This window comes from Monosiga brevicollis, genomic scaffold (genome assembly GCF_000002865.3).
Source record: "Monosiga brevicollis MX1 MONBRscaffold_9 genomic scaffold, whole genome shotgun sequence".
NCBI lineage: Eukaryota > Choanoflagellata > Craspedida > Salpingoecidae > Monosiga > Monosiga brevicollis.
In genome coordinates, this window is record NW_001865046.1 from 542,441 (window position 1) to 555,170 (window position 12,730).

At 53.5% G+C, this 12,730-nt stretch overlaps 3 protein-coding genes across 3 annotated transcripts; 1 reads left to right on the forward strand and 2 right to left on the reverse strand.

The window, feature by feature from the left end:
• Window positions 1-273: 273 nt before the first annotated feature.
• Window positions 274-7,797, reverse strand: MONBRDRAFT_32303 (uncharacterized protein; the record flags this gene model as incomplete). Its single annotated transcript, XM_001745613.1, has 27 exons — window positions 274-430; window positions 561-724; window positions 869-1,328; window positions 1,421-1,480; window positions 1,659-1,720; window positions 1,831-1,992; window positions 2,115-2,206; window positions 2,296-2,407; window positions 2,586-2,769; window positions 3,534-3,612; window positions 3,715-4,188; window positions 4,271-4,369; window positions 4,540-4,627; window positions 4,715-4,886; window positions 4,990-5,037; window positions 5,173-5,239; window positions 5,341-5,394; window positions 5,475-5,578; window positions 5,688-5,800; window positions 5,911-5,960; window positions 6,036-6,144; window positions 6,225-6,384; window positions 6,604-6,719; window positions 6,877-7,188; window positions 7,285-7,429; window positions 7,494-7,547; window positions 7,685-7,797. 27 exons carry the CDS (start codon window positions 7,795-7,797, stop codon window positions 274-276), a joined length of 3,810 nt encoding a protein of 1,269 aa, XP_001745665.1.
• A 645-nt stretch (window positions 7,798-8,442) lies between these two features.
• Window positions 8,443-10,937, forward strand: MONBRDRAFT_25193 (uncharacterized protein; the record flags this gene model as incomplete). The annotated part of the gene is made up of 9 exons (XM_001745475.1): window positions 8,443-8,495; window positions 8,611-8,653; window positions 8,744-8,809; window positions 8,903-9,150; window positions 9,383-9,444; window positions 9,807-10,061; window positions 10,158-10,386; window positions 10,554-10,679; window positions 10,859-10,937. 9 exons carry the CDS (start codon window positions 8,443-8,445, stop codon window positions 10,935-10,937), a joined length of 1,161 nt encoding a protein of 386 aa, XP_001745527.1.
• Window positions 10,938-11,230: 293 nt separating this feature from the next.
• On the reverse strand, window positions 11,231-12,384 carry MONBRDRAFT_25194 (uncharacterized protein; the record flags this gene model as incomplete). Its single annotated transcript, XM_001745614.1, has 6 exons — window positions 11,231-11,500; window positions 11,570-11,684; window positions 11,790-11,820; window positions 11,922-12,009; window positions 12,089-12,200; window positions 12,290-12,384. The coding sequence occupies 6 exons, from the start codon at window positions 12,382-12,384 to the stop codon at window positions 11,231-11,233; spliced, it is 711 nt and encodes a 236-aa protein (XP_001745666.1).
• Between the last annotated feature and the right edge of the window lie 346 nt (window positions 12,385-12,730).

Genomic DNA, 12,730 nt, shown 5'->3' on the forward strand with positions numbered 1-12,730 from the left:
CTGCGATGCGCAACAGCACCATGGTCCTAACCCGAGAGCACCCTGGCTTGCTTTTAGATGGAGCAAATGACAATCCTACCCCCGGTGTGCTGTCCACTGCCGTCACCTTGTTCACATTCGAGAGGCAAATCAATTTCGCATTCACGGCGAAACTTTAAATTTCGCCACACCACTGACCCCAACAGGAAGAGCGCCTTAAAACACTAAAAACGGCGCAGCCGTCAACTCATTCTTTCTTGCTCGGTCCATATGCGGCTCGAAATCGCTCAGCGATTACCAGTGGAGCTCCTCGTCAAGGTAGCGAAAGAGTCGTAGGTTGTGTGGAAGGAAAAACGCCTCCAACTTTTGGCGCAGCTCAGCGTCCAGCGGCTGGTACGATGACTGAAGCTGCCAGCCAGTGTTGACAAAGCGCTCCCAAAGTGTGCTGACCCTATACACTCCAGTTCCAATCACCCCGGAACACCCCGTGCACCGATTTTTATGTAGCCATAATGAGAGCCGCCCACCAGAGGCTGAAGCAACGGCCAAGAACTGCAATCCCCCGTGGCCGCGTATCGTACCGGTCGTTCACCGCGGCAGAGTCCGTGGCCAGCCAGTCGCTGGGAGCCGTCAAGCCCAGGTGGTGCGCTATGGCCTGCAAACTGGCGCCCTGCTCCTCGCGCAACTGCCGATCCGTCAACAACAATAGCTGATCGGCGGGAAACTCCTCCCGATACCACCGGATCTAGAAAAGTCAAACACGTGGGCCCCAGGTGGTGGGAGGACAAGGGCCCGGGGGGAGGGTTATTTTTGATTGTGAGATTTCGCAATGTCCTGAAAACCCAAGCAGGTGGCATCTCATTGGTTGCCAGCACTTCAGATGCGCTACCTGTGGCTCATATAGCCCGCGAAAGATAAAGTCCCGCTGAATGTCGGAGTGGCTTCCCTTGGGCCAGTGGACCGTGGTGTTGAATGAGAAAAAGTGAGCAAGCGCTGGATCACGAAGGCAGGTCTCAGATACGTTGTAGCTTGGACCACACCGACGCTGCAATTGCTGGCAACGGGCCGGTTGACGGCCACACGCGAGTGCATCATAGTACATGCTTGCATCCACCTTCGAAATTTCTTCAGCAAAGGCTCTCGGTAAAGGCAGAACAACCTCCGTATGCAGTTTAGCCCACCGAACGCAAGTCAGTGTCAGGTTGAGTAGGGATGCGCGCATGGCTGCCACAATCTCCGTGTTTGATTCGTGAGGTGCTCGATAGGCTTGCAGCTCCTCGGCTTCAAACTCCGCCTCGCCCAGTTTGGCTAAACGTGGCGACAAGCAGGCGTCAAAGTCTTTCCATCGCCTATCGGACCCCCCCCTCCAAGCAGGCATGAGGTGCCACAAGTCTATCTCATACGCGGTTCAATGGGTTTGCCAGTCGTAGCGCGTACGTACGTGGAGCGTCGAGCAAACACAGTCTGAAATTGGGGGAAACTCGGCAGCGAACTCTTTCGGCTGCACGCCAAACCCCGGTGTGCCCAAGTTTTCGGGTCCGACAAGCTTCCACTATTTTCACATGTTGTTCAAGCCCCAAACATGCCAAGCAAACATACACAATCAACCGTGTGGGTTTTCTCAGGGCCCAGTGGGGGTGGCGGCACCCGTTATCGTCGGCCTGGAGATACATCCGTACCTTAAGCATCCCGCAAGCAGCTCGACATACTCACTCCACACCGTAAGGTTGTCAAAAGGAAGCTATTGCTCGCGAGCAATCATGATCAAGGGTGCATGCGTGAGAATAAGAGCAGGACAGACATCATGCTTTCCCGCGTGTACAGCGAGCTGCAAGCAGAGAACCAGCCTACATCAGCTTCAATGCGTCGCAACTTCATCTGATACTCGCTATATGCTCGCGCAACAGGATTGCGCAGCAGCATGATCAGCCTGGCATGCGGTAGCGCGCCGCGTATTCGCTGTGCGTAGCGATGCGATAATGCATATGACGGTGTGCTGTCACCAATCAAAGTCTAAGGACAGAACATGTTTTGTGAAGCACCCCGAGATCATTGGCGCAACTGAAATGAGGTCAAAAAGCCGAGGGCTCTCCAGGCAGCAGCGACTTTGCCCCAGGGGTACAGCAACGACGCACCTTGAATGTCATGGCTGGCTCGGTTTGGATGAAGCTCTTGAAATAGCGATTCGCGCGTTGCTGATTTCCCCAGGCACGATCAAAAAAGTGCCCTATTTCCATGTTCGTGGTCCAGGGTGTGAAAGTCACGGGCCCAAAGAGTGGTGCGGCGCCCGCCCAAGCGAATCACAAAGCTCCGTACCCTCTTTGACGCGCATTGGGTTGATCATGGGATGCAAGCTGAGCAAGGCAGCCAAGGCCGTGGTGCCAGCCTTTTGTGCTCCGATGATCAGGTACGTGGGCAAACAGAAGGGCTGAAGACGCACATCCAAGCAATGGTTTCAGGGAACCGAACCAAGCAAGATGTGAGGAGGTTGTTTGATAGGGATCCAAATGAGCATGCTGGCCACCCAGTTTGCCTGCCCCGTCTGGGGATACATCGAAGTGCCAGACGGCCGGGCAGTGGACCAAGCGGGGATACGTGGCACAAACCTTCAGCTGCCGATCCTGCGCCTGTTCGTCAAGTTCTGGAAGCGAAAGGTGACCAGCGTCGTTCAGTTCCTGGCCCAAGTAGCAACAGCACTGCGGTTGGGCTGGGCCAAGTCGATAGTGACACACCACGTCCAGCCAGTTGTGTTCTCCTTTGATAAAACAGGGTGCGTTCAGTGCCATGGGGCTAAAAGATGTTGTTGAGGCCGGTGAGGTCGACGCAATGCTGCGTGGGCCTGCAACGGTCGATCGGCCCTTGTCAAAAGAGCCTACACCCGCCGGCCATTGGTCGCTTTTGAGGTGACTGGCGCGTCCATGAAGAATAGCAGCCACGCTGAACAGCCCCAGCGCAAACAGCGCTGCGGTCAACAACCAGCAGGGCGGACGCATGGCCTGTGCGGTTTTCCCGAGTCCAAGAATTCGAGAATCAGATCTAGCACTTGGTGGGTTCAAACCAGCCCGGGTTGAGGTGAGGTGTATCCCCTCTCTGCCCCACTCGTGTTCATTACTATCCTCGTGCCTGAGCTCAGTTCGCCACCGAAAAAAAAAAAAAAAAAAAAGAACGGATTTCAAATTTTTAAAATTTTTGTTTTCAAGTCACATGGATTCTAATTGTCAAGTCAACATCGCTTGCTTTGGTCTTCATGCAACTCTTTTTAGGCCTTTATCCTGACGCGCCCTCGCTGCACAGCACCTTGGGTCACATCAAACACCGTCATGACACAGAATCAAGAGCAAAAAGGAACTCACAAAATTCCAAATGCTCCGGCCTTGTTCCAAGGCTACTAGAGCCAGCGTGCACCACAGGAGCAGCGCATAGTTTTTTGCCAGTCACCTACAAACAGCTCTGTTGTATACACATTTGCACAGCTACCGCACATACTAGATGAGCTCAAAACGTGCGACGAAGCGTCACGCCAACGCACGGATAGCAAGGCAACCATGACGCACCGAGCACAGGAGCGATAGGCTCCTTTCTTGGGCAAGTGAGTCAATACAATGTTTTTGCTCACATCTAGTAAGAATTCGCCTTTCCTCATCCGAAACGAAGGAAAAAAGCAAGAACCGGTCAAAACGAGAGCCAATGGCTAGAGAGCCCAATCAAGCGGTGGGGCGCAAAGCGCAAACGTACCATCGAAGCCGGCAATCTTCAAAAGACCAGGAAGTTGGGTCTGGCCGATGGCAAGCAGGCGCCGCGCATCTTTGGGCCTAACACCATAAACGAATTCCGCATGGCTCTCCAGTTCTTGCATGTGTCCGATCAAATCATAAGCTTCACGGGCTAGAAGATAGGCCGGTGCACTTCGGAAGCGCGCCAAAAGGCTTCCTTCGTGATTGACACTAGCAGGAATAGTTGACGAGTCGTCGAGAAACGAAACGAAACCCTCTGCTTTAATCTCGGTCTCTTTCTTTTGGGCCGGCAGAAGGTGTGCTTCAGCAGCGGCATCCGCATCGGCCGTCAAGGCCATGGACTCCTGCGCTGCCGCACCTTGCAGAAGAACGGCGATGGCCACGGTCAATGCCAAGCGTATTGTGCGTGGAAAGGAGCCTGTTAGGGGCAGCAGCCAGCGGCATACGTTGATGCGCTCCGCTTTAGCATCTTCGTCTGTGCAAAAGTTGAGCACACCCAGAATGAGCCACCAACTGCGTCTGACAAATCTCCACAAGCAGCACGACGCCATACACACCTGAAGCCACCGCGTCAGAGAGCTGGCCCGCAAGGATGAGCACCAGCTCCGCAGAGAGCAAAAGTCGCATGGCAATGTATGTCAGCTGTTTGGCGTCGTCTGCCGAACGAAACAACGCGAACAGAATGGGCAGAAAAGTCAGCACCATCATCAGGAATCATCATGGGCATGGAGCCGACGAGTCTTGCGTCTCACAACGTATGAGACCCGTGCCACGCTCGGTGCAATCGAGCGCCGGTCAGGCCAGCAAACCGACGCAAGCTACGAACCATCGCGGAGGTCAAGCGAGTCTGTGTTTAATGCCCTAATGGCGTCTGCCAACGAGTCGTGTGGTACTGCAGCGACCTCGAGATCAATCTGCAAACGTCACACTAATAAGTTTTACATCGCGCAAACGGCCCGACGGCAATGGACAAAACCAAAAGTCAGCAAGGCGATGTTTACCCGGTAAGTGAAGCAGTTGACGGCCACGCAGAGAGCATCCTTGAGCTCCACGACCGTGCGCATGATGCGGCAAAGCAAGGCCAGGTTGTCACGCCAATCGGTAAGATCTTTGCAATTGACGCGTCTCTGGCTGACCACTTGACGCAAGCGTCCAAGATATTTTTCCATGGTCCTAATATCGGCCAGAAACAGGCACAAACAGAGGAAGGATGCATCAGGAGAGCCTCCGCGGTGCTTTTCGGGAAGCAATTGCAGATCCAAGCATCGCAACTCACGTCGGTGGAAACTCATTCATGACTGCAGTCAGATGAGAGGCATCGAAGCTGTCATGGTGGTGAAGGAGTAGAAGGAAGGAGGCGTGAGCTGCCATCATCAGCGCACTTGAATGCAGCCATTGACAGGCATATGCCCATGGCATCATTGGCCACAGGGCAGGAAGAGCCATCCATTGCTCTTACTTGTTGACTTCGTGGGGTACAGAGGTGGACACGGCGCGGGCTAGAGCGTCTTGTGGCTTGTCAGTTTCTAAAGCATCCAAACCAACCGTGTGAGTCCCAGCCACGTGGCAGACATGTGCTTGACGAATGAAGGGCAGGAATTGACGACAATGAGTGAGCAGTCCATACCGAGGTGCAGGAAATGCATTGGCTTGTCTGATGTAGTTCGAATCATGACGTGGGCTGAGACAAAGCAAAGACAGAAATGCCGTGAATACCCAGTCAAGTCGGTGCGCGCGATTGGAATGGAGTGGGTGGCGTACTGTGTTGCTGATTGATGGCAAAGTCACACCACTCGGCCACCTCAGCCACTTCAGCTGGCAGGTCAACGCGAGAGCGCTCAATGTCAAACACATCCGCACTCTCCCTATAAAAGAACGAGCCGAAATATCTGCGTCAAAAGAACGCTCTCGAAGGCAGCTCGACTCAAGGTCAGCCCCAAAGAATTCCTTGGGACCCGCAACAACCATACATACCGGCGACAGGTCACAACGAGAAGCTTGTGCATTGCAGTGCGAATGGCAAAGACGGAGGGGGCTAGGACCTCGATCTGGCTATCCGCTGTGACATCAGCGCACTCAAAGACCTTCTGCACGATACCAAAGCACAACGGTGTGGGGAGCGGGTGGAAGCTGATCAGGGGTCTGCACGAGCCACAGGTGGCTCAGGTTGGTGGGGCCGGTCAACATGGTGACGTACGCTGCTTAAAGTAAAGGATTGCAGCTCAATCGCCATGCACTTGATCATGCCTAGGAGTACGAGAGCAAGCACCCATATGAGCCTTGTGCATACAGCAGGAGCGCCGGAAAAAGCAATCAGCTAACCATCTAGGGGGCGCATGGCCAACAACATCCTGTTGGAGGTGACACTGATCGCTGATTCTAGCAGCTCGGGGTTGACCTTGGGCTTGGCATGTGCAATACACGGCATTCCCTGCGGTTCACCAAACATGCAAAGTGAGCCAGCGGGCGAGCAGGGGCGTGAAGCGTGCACATCCAAGCAATGGGTCGCACCTGCATGATGGAAAAGGTTGCCACCATCATGGTTTTCGGGGTGAGGGCAGCCACCACGAGGCATTGGTCCTCGCGTTGCTGCTGCACAGACGCCTTGACAATGGGCTCATCACGAGGCGTTCCCGTGGCTGTGTAGATGTCAGCAATTTCACCACCGGCTCTGTGCACGAAAAGAAGTCAAGTGTCAAACTGCGCCTCGAGCCAATCAAGACCCATCGGACTTGCGCCACGATTGGAGACAGACAGATGGGTTTGCAGGCATTAACAGGCAAGGCAAAACACAAAAGCACAAAACCCAAAAAGCAAACAAACGAACAAACGAACAAACGAACAAATGAACAAACGAACAAACGAACAAAACAAAACAAGAACGCCTTACTCAATGTTGGTCTGGGGGTTTTCGAGAAGCACCGAAACAGCAGTCTCGACTGCATTGGGAGCACTGAGATCTACGCGGCGCAGGCTGGTTGCTGCATTGACGTAAAGAAAAGCAACCTGAGGTTGCCATCCACCACCGCGTGTTTGCAATATTCAAGGCAAGTCTCCCATGAGTTTTGGTCTCTGACCCGTTACGATCACCTCGATGCTCAGGCCTCAGAGCACGGTGACAGCTTGATTGCTCGGACAGATGTCCAGTTGAGCGTCAACTTACCCCGCCTTGCTGGTTGACGATGCCCCAGCCGAGGTAGCCAGGTTGATCCTTGTGCCGAATGATGCGTTGGTTTGAGCTGATACACATGCGATGGAAATGCAAGCATTTGGGGTGAGTGGTCAGAATTGGCTCGAAAGCATGAATAGAACGCAAATAAACGCACGCAAAATCCTGACAGCCAAGCGGCGGCAACTGGGCGTTGGTGGGCCTAATGTGACAAGCCACAAGCACGTTCTTGAAGGTCTCATGCTCAATGCCCCAAAGGGGCGTCACTGATGAGAGAGGCTTGTCTTCCTTCTGCAAGGCGCCAACCTGAGTCCCGATCCGTGAGTCAAAGAACACGTGAGCCTACGGGGAACCAGACAACCGCTCGGTTCAAATGGCTCAGCCGAGCTCACAGTCACGCACCCCAATGGCCCAGACAACGCAGTTTCCAGCGCGGCCCAGGGAGAGAAGAAAACGTTCCGTTGGATCGATCCTAAGAGTCAAGCGGGGCAGGAAAAGAGGACCCAGGTAGAAGATGAGGACATGTGGCGTGAGCATTGGCGTGAAGCTATTGCATTTACTCAGCGCTGCAAGCAGATGATCCGAGCAGACTCTTTCAAGCGCCTACTTACAGCAAGCCAGAGCAATCCTTGGGCAAGACAGCCAGAGCCACGGTCGAGGCGGTGCTGCAAAACGTGGGATGGGCGTAGCATCAAACATGAGGCGAGCACGAGGCACAGAAGAACAAAAAGTCAACTCTCTTGAGTCGCAAGAAAAGGCAAGCGCGACGCCAATTTTCAAAAGCACCGAGAGTCAAACCAACCGCGGCTGTCCATCACGGTCAGTGCTTGTGAGCGAGGCAAAGGTCATGATTTGCTCGGCAGCTGTGATGGCCACAGTGTTGTTCATAATGGTGGCCGAATTGATTCGACTCATGATGCTGTTGAATAACCTTCGGCACTCCCACCACAAATCGGAATAGTCCTAAACCAACCGGTACTCCCGGCTACGTGAGAAGAACGCGTCGTCCGACAGCGCTCCGTCTAGCACCGAGACGAGGAAAGAAGGTACAAGAAAAAGAAAAAAAAAAAAATGAGAGAGACATCCAAAACTCTTTTTGATGACTTTTTTTTTTCGAGACTTAAGCGTTCTCAAAAGGTCTCGGAGACACTTTTTGCTTGCATGTGCTTAAAATTAGAGTTCATCAAATTAATTTCCAGAGAAACCGTGATTGACAACCAAAGGAACGGTTTTTTTTTGTGATTTTTTTTTTTTTTGCTGGCAACAACAAGCGTCAGCCCGCTCGTTTGGAGCATCTTCGTTGCAGCCTTTGATGAGGACGGTCGTGTGCCTTTGGTGCCTTGAGTACTTGGTTTTATTGAGGCGGCGCGCAGCACGCTTGACACAGATTTGCAGACTAGAGGACCAACTTGGTTCAATTTTGATTTGCTTCAAGCACCGCCATCATGTACGTTGCCAGCTTCTGCAGCGCCTCTCCCGTTGAGGCGTACTCACTTGACGAACTTTGGCCTGGCTTGGCGCAGGGACTACAAGGACCTCATCACTGCTCCAGAGGCCGAGATGTACATCGAGGCTTTGAAGCCCATCCCGTTGCGTGACATTGGCTCTCAGGCGTAAGCCCTCCTCGAGCTCCCCTTCGTCTGCCCTTGGTGGTGCGCTGCACGTTGCACTTGTCTCACCTAAGCAAAACGTCACGCCCTGGACTCTCGCTCGGAACCCCTGCCCTAGGTGGCTCAAACAGCACGAAATGCTGGAGAAACTCAATGCCCAGGTCTGTTGCTCTCATCACACATGCTGACCCCCACAAGTACAGCGTCTGGGTCGCCTTGCGTGCGAGTTTGTTTCACGTCATTGCGCGTAGGCGCACACTAACGCACTTATGGACACGGACGAATTCGTGCACGAGGCTTTTATCTCGCTTGACAAGGTGCGTTGGCGTGGATGATGTGCCCCACCGGGTTGGTGGGTCCCTTCATGCTCACAATGACTCATTGCGCGATCGTGGGGCCTCTTTCATTAGCTGGCTTTTCTCGTCTATGAACTTGTGAGCCTTGAAATGTGGCGCGAGCGCGTGCGACCCGAGCTTGAGGCTCTAGGATACGCCGAGCAGAGCACCGTTGCGCCATACATGATTCATTATCATGAAGCGACTGTCATTAATCTCCTCGAGGCAGTATTATATCATCGCGAAGCTGTTGAGGCCTTGGGAGATGCTGCCATTGATCTCATCGATTACTGCCAGAGAGCCTGCACCTATCTTTTGGCGCGGTGAGACTGCTCCCCTGGGGCTGGCTGTCGCGCTTTTTGACCTGGTTCCGTTCTCGTTGTGTATGTGCGTTTGACGACCGCCTTCTTCCATCTTTTGCGTTCTCCTCAGGTCGTTGTTTTCTTGTGTGCTTTTTTCCAATTTGTTGCTGGGTCCCCCTTGACTTGGTTCCAGTTCACCTACCGACCCGGATGCCACAGCAAGCTGACCCCACGCTGTGCTTTTGGCTTGCAGAACGGAGGAGGATTTTGAGCGAGAAGTGGAGCAGGAAAACCTCTCGGCACGGGACATGGACAGTATGACTGGACAGGCGCAGCTCAATTACCAAACCCGCACGCTACGGTTTAACATGGCTGTCAAAACTGTCGCGATTTTTCGATACTTGACTGATCACGTCACATGGTGAGAATAAGCTTTTGTGCCATCGGCACTGCTCACTGCTGGCTGCATCGTCGTCGCACTTGTGCGTGGCTGACGTGATGTGCTCACCCCTCCTTTCCCAACAGTCTGTCGCTGTCTGCCGTCACCCGAATGCTCAACACACATGGTCAGACGCTGGCACCCACCCGCAGTCCAGTATGGTTCGAGTCTCAGTCAAAGCTCATTATTATTATTATTATTTTTATTTTTTTTGCTGTCTGCGCATCATGCCCGCTAGACATGATTCAGACCCTGGTTGCTCTGGTGGTATCGCCGCCGTGGTCCCAGCGGCACGATGGCCAGCTGCTCAAGTTTACGGACGAAGGCAAATGGGTCGATGTGCCCCATCAAAATCAATTTCAGCTCACCAAGCCTGAAGCTCAAGTCTGGCTGGCCTTGTACAACCTTCTCATGGAGCCCGAGTGTCGCCGCAAGTATGAGTACAACTCTCACTCCAAAGCAGAAATCTTACGCTTACGCGGTTTTATGAACGGTCAGGCCTCCTGCGTTTGGCTTGCTTCTGTCGTCCAAACGCCCCTCAGTTGACCTTGGGGAGACTGACCTGCACGACCCGCTACGCGCCTTGCAGAGGTGCTGCTTGACCAAATACCCGTTTTGGTTGAGTTGCGCCGCGCGCTTGAGGAGCTCTCTCTTATGGAACCGCCTGCACCCGACACGAGTATCGTACTGGAGCAACTGCCAGAAATTCGTCAGGGGCTTGAAAAAATCAACGGTGGCCGATGGGCACAGCTCGCCGCCTATCAGAATAAAAAGGTCTTCAACCCCGACGAGCAAACGCGCAAGGCACAGGCCAAACTGTACGTAGGCTGGGTGCCATGGGCGTGGACAGGAGTATCAAAGAGACGGCTAAACGAGATCACAAAGTTTTGCCTGATCTCTGCTGCCCGCGACCGTGGCCGTGGCTGCGGTGCTCCCACGTGGGGGATTGGTTGACTCATCTCGACATGGTTCCTTTTTCTCACAGGTTGGCCGAGACGTACAGCTTGGACATGCTCGACTCACTATTTCCTGAGCAGCCCAAATGTGTTGTGTGTGGCGCAGATGCTGTAAACCGCTGCTCACGCTGCCAATCCGAGTGGTATTGCCGCCGGTAAGAGCGAGGGGTTTGAAAAATTTGGCACTCTGTGCTGTCCGGCTCTTGGCAGCAACCTCTGCTGACGTTGGCGCAGAGAGGCCATGTGTACAGCGAGTTGTGCAACGATTTCTTGGAATGCTCTGGTCGTATTGAAGGTGACGTGCTCACGAAGGTGCTGTGTGGCTGCATGATAGACAATGCCAGGTCGAGCATTGGCCTAAGCACAAGGCAGCTTGCAATCTCATGTCAGCGGCCGCGGAAGGCAAGGAATGATGGTGTAATCGCCAATCGGCTTGCTTTCTGGGGATGGGCAATGAGAAGCTTGCCGCTTGCAGATCCTCAGCTTCTCTCCTAAGGGCGCCCATGAACAAAGAGGCATTGTGTTGTTATCAGAGGAGCATCGGACGTGGCAAGCCCATTCAAGGGTCGTTGAGATGGTCAACCCAATGCTGTCAACAATCAACCCTGTCATGTTGTATTGAAGAGCATCCTTGTTGCAGCCACAACCACCACAACAAAATACCAACACAATACTATAAATATTGCGGCAAGGCTTCGACACCGGGTCAAACACCAACCTGCATGATGGGGGCAGGCCATTCGGGTTGTGCAGGTCGTTGAAGCGGATGACCAAGCAAAATCATCATGGCTTGGTGTAGCTGCTCACTTGCTAGGCCAGCTTCAAGGAGATAGCCTGGCTGCTGGTACTCTGCAAACACTGCCAACGTCGCACTTGTACTGGTGACCTCTGCAGCGTCATGGGGCTCCAGCTCGGGCGAGTGCAAATCAACAACATCGACGAAAAGGGCCAAATTCTGCGCCAGCGAGCTCCAAGGCTGTGGAAAAACGCCAAGCAGTCAGGTTCGTAGGCAATGAATAAGGCTGAGCTGAAGACATGTCTGCACCTGAATTGAGGCCATCGGAGGAGTAGGCCGCGTGTGAAGCAAAATGACGCGCAGGATAGGAGCCATATCTTCTTCACCCTGCGTCAATGCCAAAGGCAAGTTTAGGCTTGCCGATCTATATGACACGAGGTGCAAGAGCGTTATGAGATGCTGAGGGAGGGCATGGGATGTTGAGGGAGGGAGACAGTCCATGCAGTCGGTAAGTCAAACCAATGCTTACAGTTCAGCAGCGATAGCTGAAATATCCAGGCCTGAAGACACACGGTACGGGAGAGAGAGGCACGGCGCGATGGTGAGAGGGCGGTGGTGGTTGAGAACGAGGCCGCTGCGGCTAATGGCATGCGGTGCTGACCTTGGTGCTCGGAGGAGTGATGTTGTTGGTCCTCCTCCAGCTCCCTCAGGCTACTGAGAAAAGGGCCCAGCTTGGCAAAAGCAATGCGCTATGTCACAGCAGAAAGGCGTCGTGAGACCTGCGACACCGAACTGAACACAGAGAGCAAAAGGCGGAAATCCACGTACGAGCACAAGACCCTCAGCGCAGTAGCCCAGAGCAAACTGGTGACGCTGATCCAGCGCAGTTTTGAGCTTGGCAAAATGGCGAATGCTCTGCATGGCCATGGTCAACTTGGTTCTGAACAGCACACGCCACTTTCAGATGAGAACGCCCTCGCCATCACCAAGAGGGCAAGAAAAGAGAGGATCGAGTAAAAAAAAACTGACCCGGTCTGCACTTGGCCTTGTCCAAAGTAGCCTGCGCTGGCCTGGCTGGTATCCAGCAGGAATACGATGCGTTCGGCCGGAACCGCCGCCGACATGTTGGCTCGTGTCGTGGAGAAAAATTAACTGTAAATATCCGGATGTTAATCCTTTCACAGGAGATTCACTGTTTGATGGGTGAAAAAAAAAAAAAAAAAAAAAAAAAAAAAACCCCAAAAGGGGAGATGTGGTGGGATGGCTGTTGGAGAAGCGGATTGAACAGTGCTGCATCGACATGGCATAGCAAACAAAGTCAATTAAGGGGGTGGTACGAGACTGGTGGCGAGAGGGCCTTGTTAGGATACAGAAAAGGACCCGCGGTTCTGCAGGACATGAATTAACGCAAAAAACGACAAAAAAGGGGGGGGGGGGGGGGGGGGGGGGAAAAAACAAACCTTTTGGCCC